The sequence below is a fragment of the Rousettus aegyptiacus genome, unplaced genomic scaffold (assembly GCF_014176215.1).
Source record: "Rousettus aegyptiacus isolate mRouAeg1 unplaced genomic scaffold, mRouAeg1.p scaffold_m13_p_1, whole genome shotgun sequence".
In the NCBI taxonomy this organism is placed as follows: domain Eukaryota; kingdom Metazoa; phylum Chordata; class Mammalia; order Chiroptera; family Pteropodidae; genus Rousettus; species Rousettus aegyptiacus.
In genome coordinates, this window is record NW_023416284.1 from 91,741,198 (window position 1) to 91,759,560 (window position 18,363).

At 51.8% G+C, this 18,363-nt stretch overlaps 1 protein-coding gene across 4 annotated transcripts in view; it reads left to right on the forward strand.

The window, feature by feature from the left end:
• Positions 1-7,621: 7,621 nt before the first annotated feature.
• The window catches only part of ITPR3 (inositol 1,4,5-trisphosphate receptor type 3), a 64,257-nt gene continuing 53,515 nt past the window's right edge, over positions 7,622-18,363 (forward strand). The window contains exon 1 of one of the 4 annotated variants that reach the window (XM_016146967.2): positions 7,622-7,945. In XM_016146967.2, the coding sequence (XP_016002453.2) occupies positions 7,857-7,945 (89 nt within the window). In that variant the 5' untranslated portion in view covers positions 7,622-7,856. The remainder of the gene's footprint in view (positions 7,946-18,363) is intronic. The other 3 variants (XM_036238929.1, XM_036238920.1, XM_036238922.1) reach the window with 3 other exon arrangements.

Below are 18,363 nucleotides of genomic sequence, written 5' to 3' on the forward strand. Positions count from 1 at the left end.
AGCCATTCTGAGCTTTGGTCAGGCAGCCTGGGCAAGGGCTGGCAAGTAGGCCTCAGTCTGCCAAGGCGGGTGTGGGGCACAGCTGGAGGCCAGGGCCCAGCCCAGGTGCACTTGACGTCATCCCATCATCCTGTTCATCTCGTGCCAGACAAAGGCTGCTCTTGCCTGGCCCTGGCCTTGGCCCTGGGAGGTTTTTCATGCTGGTGCCTTTCCCAAAAGGATCACAGGGCTGATTTTCCCCTGCCCCCCACCTGCCTCCCCTTGTTGACAGGTGAGGTGTAGAGGCCTGGGCACACTCATCAAGGCCTGGGCAGCTTCTCCTCACAGTACAGGGTGCCCCTCCTGAGTCTGGAAAGAGATGGAATTACCCAACACCTTCTTTCTGCTTGGGGGCTTCTGCCAAGGTCCTGACCTGGGCATCAGGATGGGGTGACCTCACAAGGCAACTGGAAACTGTAATCGAACAGCCTCAACTGTAATCTCCAGCACGTCCCAACTCAGGCTCAGAACTCAAGGGGATGTGCAGCCCAGCCCAGCCCCCTGTACCCGTCCTGGCTAGGGGGTGTAATAGGCGCTCGATAACTGATTATTCAATTGGGGAGGGCCCTGGGGGGGTGCTGATTTCTGGAGATCTCGATAAAATCTTCTGCCTCATTAATATCCCCTTTGGTCATCCTAAAAAACAAAATTCTACCATTAGATTGTCATTTCTTTAGATCTCAAGCACTTCTCTTTATTGAGAACCTTGAGGACTATGCAAACAAAGACAATTACGGAGAATATTTGCTAATCGAACTGACTGTTTGACAAAGTAGTGACTTATGCTAAATATTCTCCATTTACCCCTTCAGATCCAATGTCAGCTCTTCTGTGCTTGCTCTGTGTCCTGGGAGGCTGACCTCTGTGGCCTGAATTACTCAGGTTCCTTTACTCTCTGAGCCAAAGGGAGGCCCAGAAAGAGACTGGTGGGCAGAAAGAGAGAGAGGTGAGGGTGTTTGTTCTGTGGACTCTCTTTCAGGCTGGAATGGTAACAGCTTTGTAGTTACTAGCTCTAGGACTCTGCACCATCCCTTGTTGGGCCCTTAACCCTGTCCACACCTCTGCAAGTCCATGCATTCACTGATCACTCCTTAGTCAACCACTGGGGATGTGTTGCTAGTTTCCAGCTCTGTATTCTTATTTTTCATACAAGAACACTGCGATGCTGGAGGCTGGGCAGCTTCTCTGTACAGCTGGCAAGTGGCTGAGCCAGGACTCAGTGGTCTTGCTCCAGGACTTCTGCTTTCCACTGATTGTGAAGGTGCTGGGAAGGGGTCACGCCTTACCTGCCAGCCAACACCTCAGGGCAGAGGAGGAGCAAGGACCAGGAGCAGCAGGGTCCTTGGTTTCAGGACTCCAGGCCTTCTCTCTCAAGAGGCCAAAGCTAGAAAGGGGAGAGGATGACTCCTTTTTCTGTGACCAGAGGGAATCCCAGCTACAGATTCTTTTATCTAAGCACGTGTTGGGCTTAGCTGGCCACATTCCTACAGTCTGCTTCCTCTCTAGTCCCCTGCATGTGGTAGGTGGTCAGCAATGTCTGAATAAATAGATATGGCATTGATGACTGGCATGTGGGGGCGGGGAGGAGGCCAACAGAACAAGTTCTGTCTCTTTTCAGGCTTCTCAGGAGGGTGAATGTGTGAGTCCGTGGATAAGAGTGTATGAGGGAGAGTGAGAGTGTTGAGGGAGAGTGGAGGCTCCTGGGGCGGGTAGCCCTGGCTATGGCTAAGGAGTTACTGTGGGCTGGGGTCCCGCCCAGGGCTGCTTATGGCATGGGGAAGGAATTCTCTGGGAACCCCAGCCGGCCTGGGCTGGCACCCCACCCACAGCGGGTGACCGGGCTGGGTGGCTGCTGCACTGAGTCAGTCCTTCTGGCCAGACTCCGCCCCGCCCCGCCCCTCCTGGCTCTGCTGCCGAATCAGGAGTGAGGTGCAGAAAAAGGTCTGGAGAATTCCCCGTTTGCTATCTGCTCCAAAGCATGAGACGGCACAGCTAGTATGGGGTGGTGGTAGTCGGGGGATGAATCCTACCCCTCCTAATCACAGTTGGGGAAGGCCAGAAAGAGCTTAAAGAATTGTCAGAGCCAAGGTCGATATCTGGGAAGGTGATATGAACTCTGTTTACAAAGGGAAAACTGAGACCAAAGAAGTCTCTGTCTTGCGCAGTTACACTACAGAGTTGGTAGTAAGTCTCCGGAGGGCAGTTTTGGTGGTGGTGGTATGTGTGTGGTGGAAGCATACTGGTGGAGAAGGCCTAGGGTTCAGAGCCCCTCCCCATACTCCAATTCAGTCTTATACATGTCCCCTACCTCGTCCACAGACAGGGTTTTCTTATGAGTCCAAGGAGAGGGTCTGAGCAGCAGCCCCCTTCCTTCGGTCACCTGCGAAGGTCCAGATTGGATGGAGTGTGAAACAGGTGGGTGTCCTAGAGGTCTTCCTGCCAGCTCTTGGAGCTTGGAGGTGATGCTGTGAACATCTTTATTTTTTATTTCCTTTTGGTTATAGGTTATATATTCACATAATCCAAAATACAAATATTTAAATAAGAGATATGGTCAAAACTAGTTCCCCTCTAATACAGCCCCTACCCTTTAGTTCTTAGTAGAGGCCCCTGCAAACACTGGCTTCCTGTGACTCCTGAGTTTGAGATTTCTGACCAGAGCTCCCCATTCCCTCAGTTTTCTCTCTAGGAGAGGATCCCTTGGGAGGTGGGGCTGGTGGGTATGGGGAGACATCCAGCCATGAGTTGGGACCTGGACCAGGCAGACTGGTTGCCATGGAGATGGTGGTAGCCACCTTCCTGGGCTTGAACTTGTCTCCAGCTTAACAATACCCATCTCAAGCCACTCAGGAGGGATGGTGTCCTTTTCAACTGCTTAAAGCATTTCTGGAAGCTCCCCAGCTCCCACCTAGGGGAGCTAGGTGCCTGACACCCTAACCTGGGACTCCCACAGTCTCTTTTTATATGCTGATATAATTTATAAACTTTCCCCACTCTCCTTCTCCTTGATGGTTCAATTCCGCTCAGATATATTAAGCACTTATAACGTGACTGGTCTGACCTAGAGACAAAAAGTGAGGTAGCCAATCTCCTCCATCCAGGAGCTCATAGTCTATTGGAGAGGCCAAAAAGGGGAGAGACCATTAAAATTCAAGATGGCCCATGGTACATTCTCTGATAGTGGGGGAATGAGACATTTCACATTGAAAAGCCTGACAATACCAAGTGTTGGTGAGGGCATGGTTCAGGGAGCACACTCCTAGTGGCTGGTGAGAGGATGAATTAGAACGGCCACTTTAGAGAGTAATTTGTCAAATCTAGGAATTTGACAATGCACTTGGTTATGATTCAGCAATTCTACTTTCTAAGTTCTCACCCTAGAGGAGAGTTTTTTTCTCTCTTTTTTAATGTATGTACTTTATTTTTTAATTTATTTAATTTATTTTTAATTTTTTATTACAGTGACATTGGTTAATGTAGAAAAGTTTTTCGAACTTTTTAACAGGTGCTCTCAATGAGCACATACTGTGTTCCAGAATGCACATACCACATACGACAAATACAACTTTTATCCTTATAGTTCCTCTGATGATGTGTGATGCACATTGATATTTTCTAATCAATTCTGAGTTTTGAAAATCTGATCTTAAAAAAAAAATGATGATCCCCACTAAATTGATTTCATGACTCATCAATACGTCTCAATCCCTAGTTTGAACAATGCTGCCTAGAGACACTCCTGTGTGTGCACAAAGAGACATGAATGTTTATTGCAACATTGTTTTGATAGCAAAAACTTAGATAGGGCTTAATAGTTACCAATAAAATGGATAAACAGATTGTGGCATTGCGGCTTGGTCAGGAAGTGGACTATCACACAGCAGCTCCACGTATCAAAGGGTGATACCATTTATATAATATGTAAAACCCTGCAGAGTGATAACATACACTGTTTATGGATACATCTGTATGTGGTACCAGCATAAAACTGCATGAAGTGACACCCATCCAAATCAAGATAGCGGTTAGTTCTAGGGGAGGAAGAGGGGAATGTAATTGGGGAGGAGTGTATAAGGAACTTAAACTGAATGTTTAAGGTTTAGTCCTTAAAAAATATACTGGAACCAAATTTCGCAAAATATTAAGATTTGACAAAGCTGCAGGAAAGGTACAGTGTACTCACTATATTTTTAATGTATTATTTTTATTTGATATTATTTTTTAATTAAAATATTTCATAAAAATATTTACGAGATTGGTGCTCCAGGACATCAGGGGAGGAGACTTTATTCTGATCATGGTAACTAAAAGGGGGAAGTGCAGAGGGAACCACGTGAGTCCAGGAACTTGGACATGAGTGGATGAAGTCCTGGGGAAAATGAGAATGAACACACCAGGTCCTTCCCAGCTAGGGATTCTGTGCTGATGGCTTTATCCACTTCCCTCACGTGTTGGTACCATACTCTCCACCTTTAGCAGATGAGAAAACAGGCTGAGAGAACTGTTGATGCAAAGGGGCAGGACTGGGACTCAAACCTAGGCCTACAAGAGCCAGAGCCTGCGCTCTTGAGCAGTTGATAGGGTAAACAATAATATAGGCTAAGCCACTTTAAAATGTAGTGGAGTGGCCATGCCAAAGGAGCTGTCTTGTGGGTCTTAACCTCAAAGCTTGGAATGTTAAAAACAGGGCAAAAATAACCTTTGGCCTGGGCCTGAGCAACCTCGTTTCCCAAAGAACTGCTTGCAAATGTAACAAGAAAGCAGATATTATGACTATAGACTTATGACTGCTGGACTGAAACTTAAAAACATTGTTTAGAGTTAGTGGCACTGCGTTAGCTTATTTGAACCAATAGAAATGCCTTCCATTTAGTGATGTATTTGTTCCTCTCTCCTTCTCATAAATACTCATTGCCTTTGTCTCTAAATCAGAACATTATTTGGGCTTCTGCCTGAATCAATGCTTCCTGAACAGTTATTCTTTTTGATCTCAAATAAACGCTCCTTGCCTCTTTCTTTGAAAGACTTTATTTTTAGGTTAACAATAGCATGGTTCCTCCCTGAGGATCAACTTTTGGGTCTGCCCCGGGGTGTAAGGGAGAGGAGGATGGGGACAGACAGGACCTGGAGTGCTAAGCTAAAGCTTGTAGACTTTATTCTGTGGGTGATGAGGAGATACAGAAGGGTTTCAAACAGGGCATCAGGGAGTGAACTCATTGGAGCTGTATTATCTAAGCAGATGACAGGGCCTAGAGCCCAAGGGTGGCTCCTCTGGGAATGCAGCAAGGACGTTTTATTCTAGAAAAATACTTAGAAGCAGTATGTGTAGTGGGAGGCTGGCAATGGTGTCTCGATGAAGATTTAACAGTCTGATGGGAGTTGGGCTTCCAGCTTTGAGTCCTCTTGGTTGGTGGAAGGATAGATGCTCAGAGCACTCCCAGATTGTGGATAGAGGGAGAAGCAGCTGCATGTGCTTTGGGCCTGACTTCTCCTTCCTGGCCAAGAGACCTTAGCTAGGTTATGGAACCATCTTTTGAGTGTTAGGAGAAGAAGGACATGGACTCCTGGATGTGGCGGGGCAAGGAAGGCACGTGTCCTAAGTCCGGCCACTGGAAAGAGAGTTTCCAGAATGTCTTTTTTCATCTTTGCTGTTTGGGGAAAGGGAAAGAGAATTGGGCTGGGGCTGGAGGATTGATCAGAGTCTGGTACCCAGCAGAGGCCTGGCACATAGTGGGCCCTCAATATATGCTTATGGTATGAATGCACATGTTTCTATCTACGGGCAAGTCAGTGGAGGCCTAACTTCCGGGAGCACGTGAAGCTGTTCCAGGGGCTGGCCCTTCCAGCAGGGCTCCAGGGGTGAACAGCTCCAGCTCCAGCGCAGTGTTGGGTAGTGGGGAGAAGAGCCCTGGGCTAGGAGTCAGGCTGGGTTTTGGGCTCCCGTTGCCATGAACCCTCTGTGTGATCTTGAGGTTTGGTGTTCCTTCTGTGGGCTTTGGTCATTCCTTTTGGCAGAGTGGTCTGGATGAGGTTTCTAAACCTCAGTTTGCAACCTATTTGGTAGATTTGAAAGAGCAACTTAGTGGGTTACAATCGGTGTTAAAAAACAAAGCAAAACACTGAAATAGAACAGAAAATATCAAAGTGTATCACAGGTCATAAGGGTAAGTATTGTTTTGCAAAACTATTGTTTTGCTTATATATAGATGAAGGTGTGGACTGGTCTGATGTAGAACTTATTTGTGTGGGTCCTGATGAAAACTATAGAACACTGGACTCAGAAATCCTGGAGGTAGCCCCCCTCCCACGTTCTAGGGGTCTTTGTGAAAAAGCCACACACCCAGGAACTCTTCTCTGCCTCCCCCTGGGTCAGCAGCTGTCTCTCAGCTCTTAGCTGCCTCACCCCTCCCCGGGGCTCTTCTTCCTGCTTCAGTCTTCCAGTCCCCTCCTTCCTTTCTCCCAGGGACAGGCCTCCCCCTTCCCAGGAAGGCAGGGAGGGGGTAGGGGCTTCGGAAGGAAGTAAATGTGATCGAATGCGGGTGGCAGTGGGCATTCTATGCCAGGAATTCAAATTAAAGGATTAGGAAGCAAACACCCAAGCACCCGGGAACAGAACAGAAAGTAGGCGAGCCGGGGACGTGAGTTTATGAGGGCAGTAGAGAAAGCTTGGCGATGACAACGCAGTGGGTCACTCCCAGAGGCCGGCACCAGCCTTGTAATTGTTGGCAAGGTGCGCTATTAACTAGCGAAGGTAGTTTTCTCCCTCTATCTCCCTCCTCCCTTTTTAAAAAGAAAGACGGAAAGAGCCAAGAGTTTTGGAACTAACTCCTGGAGAGGGAGCGGCTGAACTGATTCGGAAGTTGGATCTCTTTGTACACAGGAATGCAGAGAGAAAAAAACAAAACCCACCCCATTGCTTCATTTCCCCTCTAAGCCCGAACGCTTTCTATTGTGCAATGAAAAGGCTTTAAACTTGGAGAAAAATGGATTTCGATTCGCGCTGCGAAGGAACGAGCGCGCCTCTAGTCTGGAGACGGCGCTTAGCGGGGCGCGGAGACAGCCCGATGGCCCAAGGGCGGCCGCGGGTAGGGCGCTCCCGGGTCCTCCGCGCCCAGCTCAAGGTAGCGCCTACGGGACGACGGGCGGCTGCCCCTCCCAGCGGGTCGGTGAGCAGCCGCACCGACTCCCAGCGACCCGAGGAGTAGATGGTCCGGGGAACCCCGAGGGCACACAGCTCCAACTACATCTGGGCTTTCTTGGGTGGCGGTTCCGCGAGTCTGCTTGGGGACTCGCCGGAACTGGAATTCTGTCCCAGGGACCTCTCAGGAACCCAGGACTCCTCGGAGTTTCGCGGGGTAGGCGGCTCGCTCTGCGTCCGGGAGGCCGGGCGGGGACAGGCGAGGGGCGCAGGGCGCCGGCGCACGTGGGTGCCGGGGGCGGGCTGCGCGGGGTGCGGGGGGGGGGGCCGGGGTGTGGCTTCCCCCGCCTACCGGGCGGGATTTGCATGTATGTGTGGCGGCCCCAGACTTCCTGCTCCTTTTACGCTGCAGGTACGCGCGGGCCGGTTAGGCAGGCGGGCGGGCTGCGGGCGCGCCAAGACGCGGGCACCCCGCCCCCCCCTCACTGCCGGCTCGCGGCGGCTGCGCGCCGCCTTCCGCTCCGGTGGCCGCTAGCCCTCCCCGGCCGCGCCGAGCGCTCTGCTTCGAGGTGGGGACGCGCCCCTCTTCGCCTCCCGGGTCATCTCCGTCCTCCGCATCGAGCCCAGCCGCGCGCCCCTAGGGGCCCCCACTGCCCTAGCTTCCCCGAGGGCCGCAGCTATGAGCGAGATGTCGAGCTTTCTTCACATCGGAGACATAGTCTCCCTGTACGCCGAGGGCTCGGTCAATGGCTTCATCAGCACTTTGGGGTGAGTGAGCCGAGTTCGAGGGGGGCGCAGGCGGGGAGGGGACGCCCTGGGCCCTGGTACCAGTTGCGTGCGTCCTGTGGCCCGCCTCTGACAGAGGACCCGGACATCCCCAGCTTCAAGGAGTAGGGGAACGACTCGCCTCTTGCTTTTAAAGAAAGGAAGTTAAATGTTTGCCCAGGTAGGAGTTGGTGCTTTGTCGGAGTTAGCAGGAGGCGCCCTCCTCTGCGAAGTCTCCACCCTCGCGCGGTCGCCTTCCTTCAGACGGGGCGGAGAGACTTCCTCGGCAGGTGGTCCCGGGGCGGGGGCAGGTGGGTTCCTGGGTCCTGATTTTGGGAAAGGCATCCGGGCTGGACGTGACCAGCTCTAGGGAGGGGCAGGGTGAAGCTGTTGGGGGTAGGCACGTTCAGCCTGGAACTAGGAATCCTCTAGTTCGGGACCTGTCGCACCTTTGAGAGGTTGCACCTTTTCCTCGTAGCTCTCTCCTGCCCTGCCCCCTTTAGTAGGAGTGCCTTCTCAGCCCTTTCCTTTCAGGGTTCCCAGGTCCTGGCTGGCTGCCCCACTTTCCCCCGACTACCCCTGTTAATTTCCTGTGCAGCTCATCTGGCGCCCGTGGGTCCCTGGTCCTGGAATCTCGGGAGCACTTCGCAAACATTAATTAATTCTGGTCGCCACCCCCCAGGGTCTGGTCTGGATAAGCAGGAAATCAATTCAAGTCCCTGAGGAGAGCCAGACCTGAAGCAGGCATAAGGCAGGAGAGGAATTAGGCAGAGGGAATAAGTTCTTTTCAGAGGAGCAGTCGGGTGAGTTCCTGGGGGTGAGGATGTTGGGGTAGAGTGGTTTCTCCACCTTTCCAGCCATGCTCAAAGGCAGGGCCTGTTGCCTTGATCCCATTTCCAGTCTGAGGACCTGTGTTAAGTTGTCTCATTCTCCCCACCACACCCGGCTATCATTTAGGACAAACCTACCCTCCTGCCGACCCTACTCCTCTGAACAGCAGCCAGCCACGAGGTACCTCCTCTCTGGGGGCTTTGGAGGATGTCCCCAGCCCAACCCAGCCCAGGGTTGGCTCTGGACCTGGCTTGTCTCATCCTAAGCTGGCAGGTGGGAGTCACCTGGCTCCCTGGGTGTCCTTCCAAGGTGGTTGGAAGTTTAGCTTTAGTCTGGTAGCAAAGGGAATCCAATAGGACTGTGGGGGTTGGAGGGCTGGCTCTGCTGGCAGGGGACTCTAGGAATTCCAGCAGACCCTGCTCTTCTTATCTCAGCACCCTCCAGACCTCTCTTTTTTCTCTCACCCACTGGGTCTGACTTCTCTTGTTCAGGTACCCTGAGGATGGGAGGAGGCACATCTGGGCTTCCCCTCCCCCCAGCAATGATCAGGGCCCTGGCTGCCCCTCTGGCCAGGGCTGTTGCTTGAGGCCAAGGCCTGCACATACTGAGGGAAGGAGGAGAGAATGTGAAGGCCATGGGGGACATGGGGTGGATGGTGGAAGCCCCTGTCCTAGTGTCTGAATAGCACTGGAGGCTATGAAGTGACCATCTTCTCTGTTGCTTTGTGCTTTAGCTCAGGGCTGAGCACACAGATGTTTTCAAGCACCTGTGAGATCTAGCAGAATCAGGAGGAATATCTTCTGCATTCTCTGCAGGTCTGGTCCCATCACAAAGGATACATAGCTCCCTCCTGCCTTAGCCCTTCCTGCCCTATGAAGCTGCTTCTTCCAGTCCACTTTGAACCTGGAGCAGGACCTGGAGACCTCTGAAAGCCCCCTCTGCTCCAGGGTGCTGGTACCCTGGGCAAACATCTCTTACCACTCCTGACTTTCCACTGATGGATGCCCACTCTCTCAGCCTGGCATTCTAGCACCAGCATGTGCTGACCCCAACTTAATTTACTTAATTTTCTGGTTTTTTTCACCTCCCCCTGATATACCTCTTCCCAGGTGCGCCACACTGCCCTCAGTTCCTGGAATCTACCGCAGGCTCACAGTCTCTTTACCTTTGCCCCTGAGTTGCCCATCTTTTAGCCCGTCTCCGCCTGGGTAAATCTGACCTACCCTCTAAGACCTGGTGCAAAGTGGCCTCTTATGAGAGACCCAGCCCTCCCCCCCCGCCCCCCCCACCCAGAATTAACCCTTTTCCCTCTGTGCTCTGTACTGCTTTGTACAAACTCTTCTCTGGTGTTAATTGTGTTGTTTTACAATTAGTTGGCGGCTTCTCTGTAGGGCCACCTAATGCTGGGCACTTTGCCAGGATTAACTGATTAATTACACCATTCATCCACTCAGCATGTCCACAGGCATTGTGCTGGGCACTGGGGACTCGGTGGCAAATAAGGGAGCTGTGTGTCCTAACTTCTCAGAACTGAGAGTCAATGAAAGAATGTTCTAAGCACTGTAAGTCATGCCTCGGTCCAGCTCCAGTGGCATCAACATCGCCTAGAAGCTTGTTAGAAAAACAGAATCTCACACCCCTGCCTGTCCTGCTGATTCAGAACCTGCATGCTGATCCCCAGGGGATTTGGTGCCGTCTAGTGTGAGAAGCATTTCTCTAAGTGATTCTTTGCTCCTTCCTTGCCAGGATCTTTTTCACCAGGATCATCCTCAAACTCTGGTCTCCTTTTACCTCTGCCCTGGTTGTTGGTGCCTAAGTCTGTGAACCCCAGAGCCTGATCTAACTGAGTTCTCAGGCTAGCCCAGTGCTTGGTGTCCAAGAGGTGCTCAGTAATGGCTGGACGAAATGAACTTGTTGGAGACTGGGGTAGAGAGGCTGGCTTAGCCAGGATGTGCGGTGGGGAGCAGTGGTGGAGGAGGGGGAGTCTAGGGTAGCTTTTGGGTTTAGGCCAGGCCCTGCAGGACCAAGTGGAGGAGGCCAATTAAAGCCTCCTGGATAATTAGAGCTCCGGGTGAGGGTTGTACATTAACTCTGGGTCAGGAGGATGGGAGGGGTCTGGGAAGTGGATACTGGAGCAGGTCGAGACCTTGCCCGGGAAGGGAAAGCAGGCCCACGCCTGTTCTTGGCAGAAGAGTGTGGCCAGGGCCACTGTCTCACTTCTCACCCTAGGTGGGAGGCAGCAGGTGCCAGGCTCGAGAAGCTGATGGGTCAGCAAAAGATTTAGGATTTAATGTGGCTCCAGGCCACTAGCTGTGGGGAACTTCCTCTGAGTGCGCAGCGTGGGCCCCTTCCAGTCTCACACCCTGTTCCTTGAAGACCTCTTTTGAGTGCCCAAGAGGGGTGGCCCTCAGACCACAGGGAGTAAGGTGGGGAGTGCAGTAGAATTGCTCTTGAAGCTGAGCTCCCAACATTTGTCACAGTGCCTCTGCCCACCCACACCTGGGCCATGGAGCACTATCTGGGGGCTCTCAGGGCTTCTCTACCTATATTGCACGGGGTGGGCGATCACAGGAATCCTTCCTTGGGGTTCCCCGTCTACCTTGCAGCCTGACCCACTTTTCCTGAGAGGGGGGCACTGGAGGTCAGGACCCAGAAAATGTGGAAGGCAGAGTTCTTTGGAAAAGGCAACAATGCTGGGAAAAATAGAAGGCAGTAGGAAACGAGGAAGACCATGCGTGCGTTGGATTGACTCCATAAAAGCCCTGGGCGTGAGTCTATAGGAGCTGAGCAGGGCCGTTGAGGACAGGACAGTGTGGGGATTACTGATTCATAGGGTTTCCAGTGGTTGGAGCTGATTCAATGGCACGTAACAACAATAAATGTGGATAATTAGGGGCATGACTCTCCTGCTTTGTCACTAACTGCTGTGTGACTTTGGCGGGCCCTGTTTTCTAAGGTGCTGTTTGCACCTGAGAATCCCCTGGGGTATTTAAAAAAATTCCAGCTCCCAAGTCCCAGGTCAGACCAACTGTATTAACATTCCTAGGGCGGGGGTCAGAGGGTTGAATTGTTTAAAAACTTCCCTGGGTGATTTTAATGTGTACCTGGGGCTGGGACTCCTGATCTAAAGGTCCCCTAGGCTAATAGGCTGTGAGGAAGCCTACCTGTTGGGTCTGCTTGCCTCTTGGTTCAGAGAGCCCATCTCTTAGCCTTTGTCAGACTTCATTAAGTCATTCAACAAACATTTATTGAGCACCTACTTTATGTGGGGCACTGTTCTAGTAGTCACTGGGGAATCAGTAGTAAGAGACAGAGTTCCAGCCTGTTCCAGTCCGCACAGTGGGGACTGGGAGAGAAGGGTGGTCTGTAAGGCCCTTTCAGCCTGAAGTCTTAGAGATGCGGGAGGCACCCCTCCTGTGCAGACCACATTCCCCTGGGGTAGATTTCACACCTGCCATTGGCTGTCACTTCATTGTTATTTTACTGGAATGAGATGTTGGAATTACCGCTGTCTTGTGCTCCAAGGTAGGGTCTTGGCCTTAACTGGACCAATCCGTGCAACTCATTTTCTGAAAATATGTATTTTTTTCCTGATTAAAATACAATATAGACTGAAAAACTCAAATAAAAATGGTCTGTGACTTATATTCACATTCTGATGTGGACATTCTAGCCTCTTTACCTACACAAATAAACATTTACAAAATGCTATCAAACTACACGGGGCTTTGTATCCTGTCCTTTTTTGGAGTATGATAAACTGTCTTTCCCATGCCAGCACACCAGTGTTAGGGCTGCATAGTGTTCCGTGGTATGATGTACCCGAATTTATTTAAGTATCTGTAGTATTGGGTATTCGGGTTGTTTCTAAATTTTTGCCATTACAGACAATTGCGCTGAACATTCTAGTCCGTACCTACCTGAATACTTGTCCAATTATCCTCTCAAGATAAAGTCCCAGAAGTGGAATTCTGAGATCAAAGGGAAGGCATATCTTTTACCTCACAGACTTTCTCTAATTCTGCGTATTTCTCTGGTGGTGGAGGCAGTGGAAACAGGGACCCTGTGCCCCAAGAGGTATGGTCTACTTTATGTGACAAGTTTGAGAGTGTTGCACTAGGGTGTATGGTGAGTAAGACCAGCATCTGCCCTGGAGCTTGGGTGTGATAGCTGTGATGGGAGGGGGAAGTGGAGAGAGGGGCCTTGTGAGGACAGAATCAGCCCATCGATTCCACTGTGGGACTCCGGAGACCCAGGCTGTCTACAACTCCTTGGCCTAAAAACTCCTGCTATAGCCACTGGCTCACACTCTGCCCTGCCCTACATTCCAGACCCCATATCCCCTCCCAAGCTTGGCCCAGTGGGGCTGTGGGGTGGGTGGGGCCGTGGCTGGGGTTGGGGGTGGGGTGATGTGCTGGATTTTAGGGTGGGGCCACACCAGCTCTCTGCTCTCAGTTTAGGGGGCGGTTTCTGGGTTTCAGTTACCCCTGAGCACTTGTCTAGAGTCCCTGTGGTCCATCCCCAGGCCTACTCTCCCTACTTCATCCCCTGTGGGGCTGGGGGGCTCCCCCCTAGAAGTGGGGCCTGTGATAGAGGAGGGAAGGAGCCTGGAGCGAGGGGAGGAGAACAGAGCCTAAATCTCCGGTAAGTTCATCACATGTGAGCCCTGAGCTCCCCTGTGTGTCACGTCGGTCATGCCAGGAGTGGCAGTAGTACCTGGCATTTGTACCTGCAGTGACAACCCTTGGCTTAATGAGGCTAAATGACTTGCCTGAGGTGATATACCAAAGGGTCCTCAGATTGGAGACTTCAGGGCTTTTCACACCAGGGACTGTGGGGGCAGAAATGAGGCAGGGCCTTGACAGCAGTGAGCCCAGGGTAAGAGCTGAGTGGGAACACATTGCAGAGGGGTTTCCACGTGGGCAGACAGGCTGGAAGGACTCCTTGCAGGGGATTGAGTGGGGTAATAGAATGATCACAGTGGTGTGTGAAGTGTGTAAAAGTATTTTTTGGCTGGCAAGTGGGTAGAGCCAAGAGAGGCAGGGATTATAAATCTCAGCCTGGGGGCAGCTGCAGGTGCTCTGGGTGACACCTGTGTGCATTTGGTTCACAAATTACTCAGCCAGCCAGCCAGCCAGCCTTCACCCCCTTCCTCCAGTCTGCAGGAGAACCACCCTCTCTAGGGTGAGTCTAGAAATGGATGATATAGGTCATGGGAGGGAAAATTAAGTCTGGATCTCAGAGATGCTGCTGCCGATGGTAGACTTTACAGAGCCTTTACATTTGGTAGCTGGGGCCTTTCCTTGTCACTTTTGCCCCTCACCACTAGTCTGAGGCGTGAATATAATTCAGGAAAAGCAGTGAGAACATTTAGAACACCTATATGCCCATGTCTTAGATTTAATAATTGTACACATTTTGCCATATTTGCTGCATCTCTTTTTTGCTGAAGTAGTTTATGGCAAATTACATACATTGCATGTTTTCATCTCTAAATACTTCATTATACATCTCTAAGAAATAAAGATTTATTCCTATGTATTCATAATACTGTTTTCACACCAATTAATAATTTACCAATAGCACCCAATGCGCAATCCATAGTTAGATGTGCCCCATTGTCCTCAGTCTGTCTTTGACCACTGTCTGTCTTTAAGTTAGGATCTTCTCAAGGTCCACACGTTACATTGAATTCTTATGCCTCTTAAATCTCCTTTAATCTAAGACGATGCCCTGCACTCACCTCTTTCTTTTCCACCAGGATACTGAGTTCCTGAGACAGAGTGCTTGTTCTGCAGGGACTGTCTCACTTTCTGGATTTGCGAGGGCTACTTTTGCTGCTGTTTCTTGGAGAGCTGGGCAGGGTGGGCTGCAGGGCCTGCCCTGCTGAGGCGCCTATAGCCTTAGCTACTACCCCAGGTGGGACAGGCTGCGAGTCCATTTCTGGTTATAGAGATCAGGAGAGAAACCTGGGCCTGGTAAGGACAACATATGAGGCGAGGGCTGGCTGGGTGGCCCCTGGTTGTACCCCTTCTCTGTCTCAGCTTTCCCTCTTGTCTCTTCTGCTCCCTGTTCCTCTTCTCCTAGGCCTAACAGATATGTCTTCTTGTGTTCCCAGCAGCCCTGTTGAGACCCCAGGACTTGTCAGAGCCCACTCAATCTTGAGAGTCAGAAATTCAGGCTTGAGGGTGGGGGGAGCCAGTGCCCTGAAGGCTTGCATACCTCCCAGGGACCTTTACTATGTCGGCCAAGTTCAGTCCTTTTTGGTACCTGCATTCCTCACTGGTGAGACTCTTGGGGTTCTCTGAGTGGGTGGCTTACTGTCCTTTCTAAGCTTAAGCTCTCTGAAGGGATAAGGCATGTTTGTTTTGAAATTCCATACACTGTGTGGCCCCTTGGGTGGCACAGGGCAGATCCTTGATAAAGGAAGATAGCAGAGGTTAAGTCAATAGATGTTTGCGCAGGGCTGCAGAAGTGAATTTCTTTTCTCTGATGAGCCAGAGACCCTAGCCAGTGAACCCGGGATTCTCTACCAATATTCCTCTCCATCCCATGTAGTGGGTGTGACTATGAGTATCTGGAGGAGGGGACTCCAGGGCCCCCCACTCTCTACCAGCCAGTCTCAGTGTTCTGACAATGCCTGTGTAGGGTGTGGCCTTCCTTGGCTCTGGCCTAGATCTGTGGGGTGAGAGCCAGTGCCCTGGGCTGGGAGTCAGGAGACCTGGGGTCTGGAATGGCTGCTCCTCTAAGTTATCATGTGATTCGCACTGCTTAGTTTCCCCCTCCATGCCTCAGTTTCTGAGCTGGATCGGGGAGGTGCTGTCTTGGGTCCCTCGGGCATTTGCCCAGTCTGTGACTCCTCTTCCAGTGGCTATTTGGATGGGGGCCTGGCAGGTGCAGGCTTTGATTTAGGCCCCTCCGATAGTCACCCACCCCTCTCCTTCCTATATGCCTCCTTCCTCCTTATCTAATCTTTCAAGACAGCACTGACCCGCCCCACTGCCTTTTCCGTGGCTCTCACCTGGATCTCAAAGTCCACTCTCAGGAGAATGAGGCCATCCAGCTCCCTGCCTACATCTGCCTTCCTCTTTCTCTCAGACCAGGGTTTTGGGGTACAGATCCCATGGGCATTTCAGAGACAGCGCCTTCCACACCCTTTGAGAGCACATCTGTCAACCAGCCTCTCAGAGGGTACCACAAGGTGGAGTGGGATGCAAGGGCGTAGGATGTGGCTCCTGTCCTTAGGGCACTCAGCTTCTTGAGGGTGGGGACCACATCTAGTGTATAATCTGCTCTGGGTAAGGTTTTGTTAAACGGATGGAGGCCTGGGGTGTATATATGACCAGGGTGCCTTCTGCTCTGTGAACCTCACACTGAACTGTGGTAAGATTGGCATGAAGTATTGGATGTAGAAACGATTTATAAATTAGAACGTGTGCCACATATTGGAGGGTCATTTCTTCTAATGTGATACACACTGGGGAGCCATCTGCTTTTAGATGAGGGGCAATGCTTGTGGTGGGAGTGGGCGGGGAACTCGGCAAGAACTTTGCAGGAGTTAAGCCCGGCCTTGAAGATGGCAGGACTGGCTGGGGCTTCAGTGTGTGCTGGGTGTGGAGATGGGACAGTGAGATCAGTGGGCTGGTGGAGAGTGGGACTAGGTACTTCTTGAGCGGAAGCCGAGGCGCTCTGAGCAGGGGAGTGAAGCATCATGGTCACCTCCTCCTGGAGAGCTAGGCTCTGGTTACAGCACGCCAGGTGTGTACCAGAAGCCGGACATTTGTGACGGGCTAGTTTAATAAACACAGATGCCACCATGAGGGGGGGCAGTGGCTTAGGACACAGATGCCACCAGGTGGGGAGAGGCCCCCAGGGCAGCCCTTCCCAGGCAGCTGAGTCCGGCAGGGGAAGAAAGCGCGGGTGCAGGCAGCAAGTCGCCCGCCCAGCCCCGGGGCACACCGGGCAGAGGCCCAGCTTTCTGGCTGCTGCTGGCAGTTGGAGGCAGGTGGGGCGACAGCTACACGTGGGGCGGCAAGTTTCGCTTGGTCGTTGGGGCAGGGGCGGGGGCCCGCAGAGGCGGCCTCTGTGCACCTGTGGGGTTGGGGATGGGGAGAGGGGAGATGGAGGGCTGGTCTGGGAGTGGTTCCCTACCACCACACACCTGCTCCCCGGACCTGGGTCTGCCTGGAATGAAAGTCCTTGCCTCACGCTCCGAGGCTCCCCCTCTGTCAAAACTTACCCGCCTGGTGTCCTGGCAGAGGAGGCCTGGCTCTGGCCTCAGATCTGGCTGCAGCCCATCTGATAAGGGATTTCTTGCTTACCTGTTAATGGCTTGAGCAACACCCCTCCTGCCCCCTTACACCCTCTCCTGTCTGATAACACCTTCACGGAATGCCTCAGTCCTAATGAGTGTGTAGAGAGAAATGGAGGAGAGGCTTTGCTGGGCGAGCTTGGGGACATTTGGGACTCTCTAAACATGCCGCACAAGGCCACCTTCTGTCTGTCTTCAGGCTAGGTGGGGGGCTGCTCTAAGCACAAAATGGGAAATAAAAAGATGAGGAGCGTAAGGTGATACTTCTAGAGGTTCTTGGGGAGGGTTACAGAAACTGTAGCCCAGAGTTCCCAGGCAATGTTGATTCCGCTAGTTGGAGGCCTACAAGGGTGTGGAGTGTCAGAGCAGGGAGAACCCCTGAAGGTCCCATCTACTGACCTTATGTTCTTGATATCTTCAGGAGCCTCCCTGTCTTTCTTATCCTCCCACATGGCTTGCTTCTCTGTTCTGGTCTCTCATACAGACCATTCCTGTCCCTTCTGGGATGTTTTCCTTCCCAACCTTGCTTGAAATTCTCATTCTGAAAAACATGCTTCCCTCTTGCCCAATCCCTCCCCTTCTCTAAGTGGCTTCCACTCTCTAGGCCCCTGGGCACTGCGGAGGGGCTGAGTTGGAGACTTTAGGGTTTCAGAAGCTGTGCCAGAGTGCGTGGGGACAGATGGACATTCACATAATGGCCAGGTGGATTTGTACCAGGGGGATTAGGAAAAGGTTGGCAGGCACCTGAATTTGCATGTCTTTTTCCTGCACATGAGACCCAGACAAGGTGTTCTCATGAGGCGTGCGGGGGTTGGGGTGAGGATGGGTTTCTTCTCGGACAGGGAGTCTCTGGGCAAGGGCCTTCACGAGGTCTTGTGCACTGGTTAAGACAGGAGATGTGGGGTGCTGCCCCAGCCTCTCTTCAACTGTACCGACTTCTACATTGCCCTGTGGCTGTCCAGCACCCCTGGCTGTGCTGGTTCTGAGGCTCTGGCGATGCTCTGTCCCCTTCCCAACCAAAACGTCCATTCTGGGTCCCCTCCCTTCATGATTTTGCTAATCTGATTCACTAATGTCTTATAGGAAACACCATGAATTATTCAAGGCTCTGCATAGCTCCTGCTTCTTTCACACCTTCTGTGATTGGCCAAGCTCTGACCTCTCCCTTCCCTGAGTTTGGAGGAAATCCACAGCTGGTACTACCAGTTGGCGCCGGCGCCTATTCCTCATGTCATTAACTCTTTTGAATATGTGACTTGTCTTCCCAATGAGATTTTAA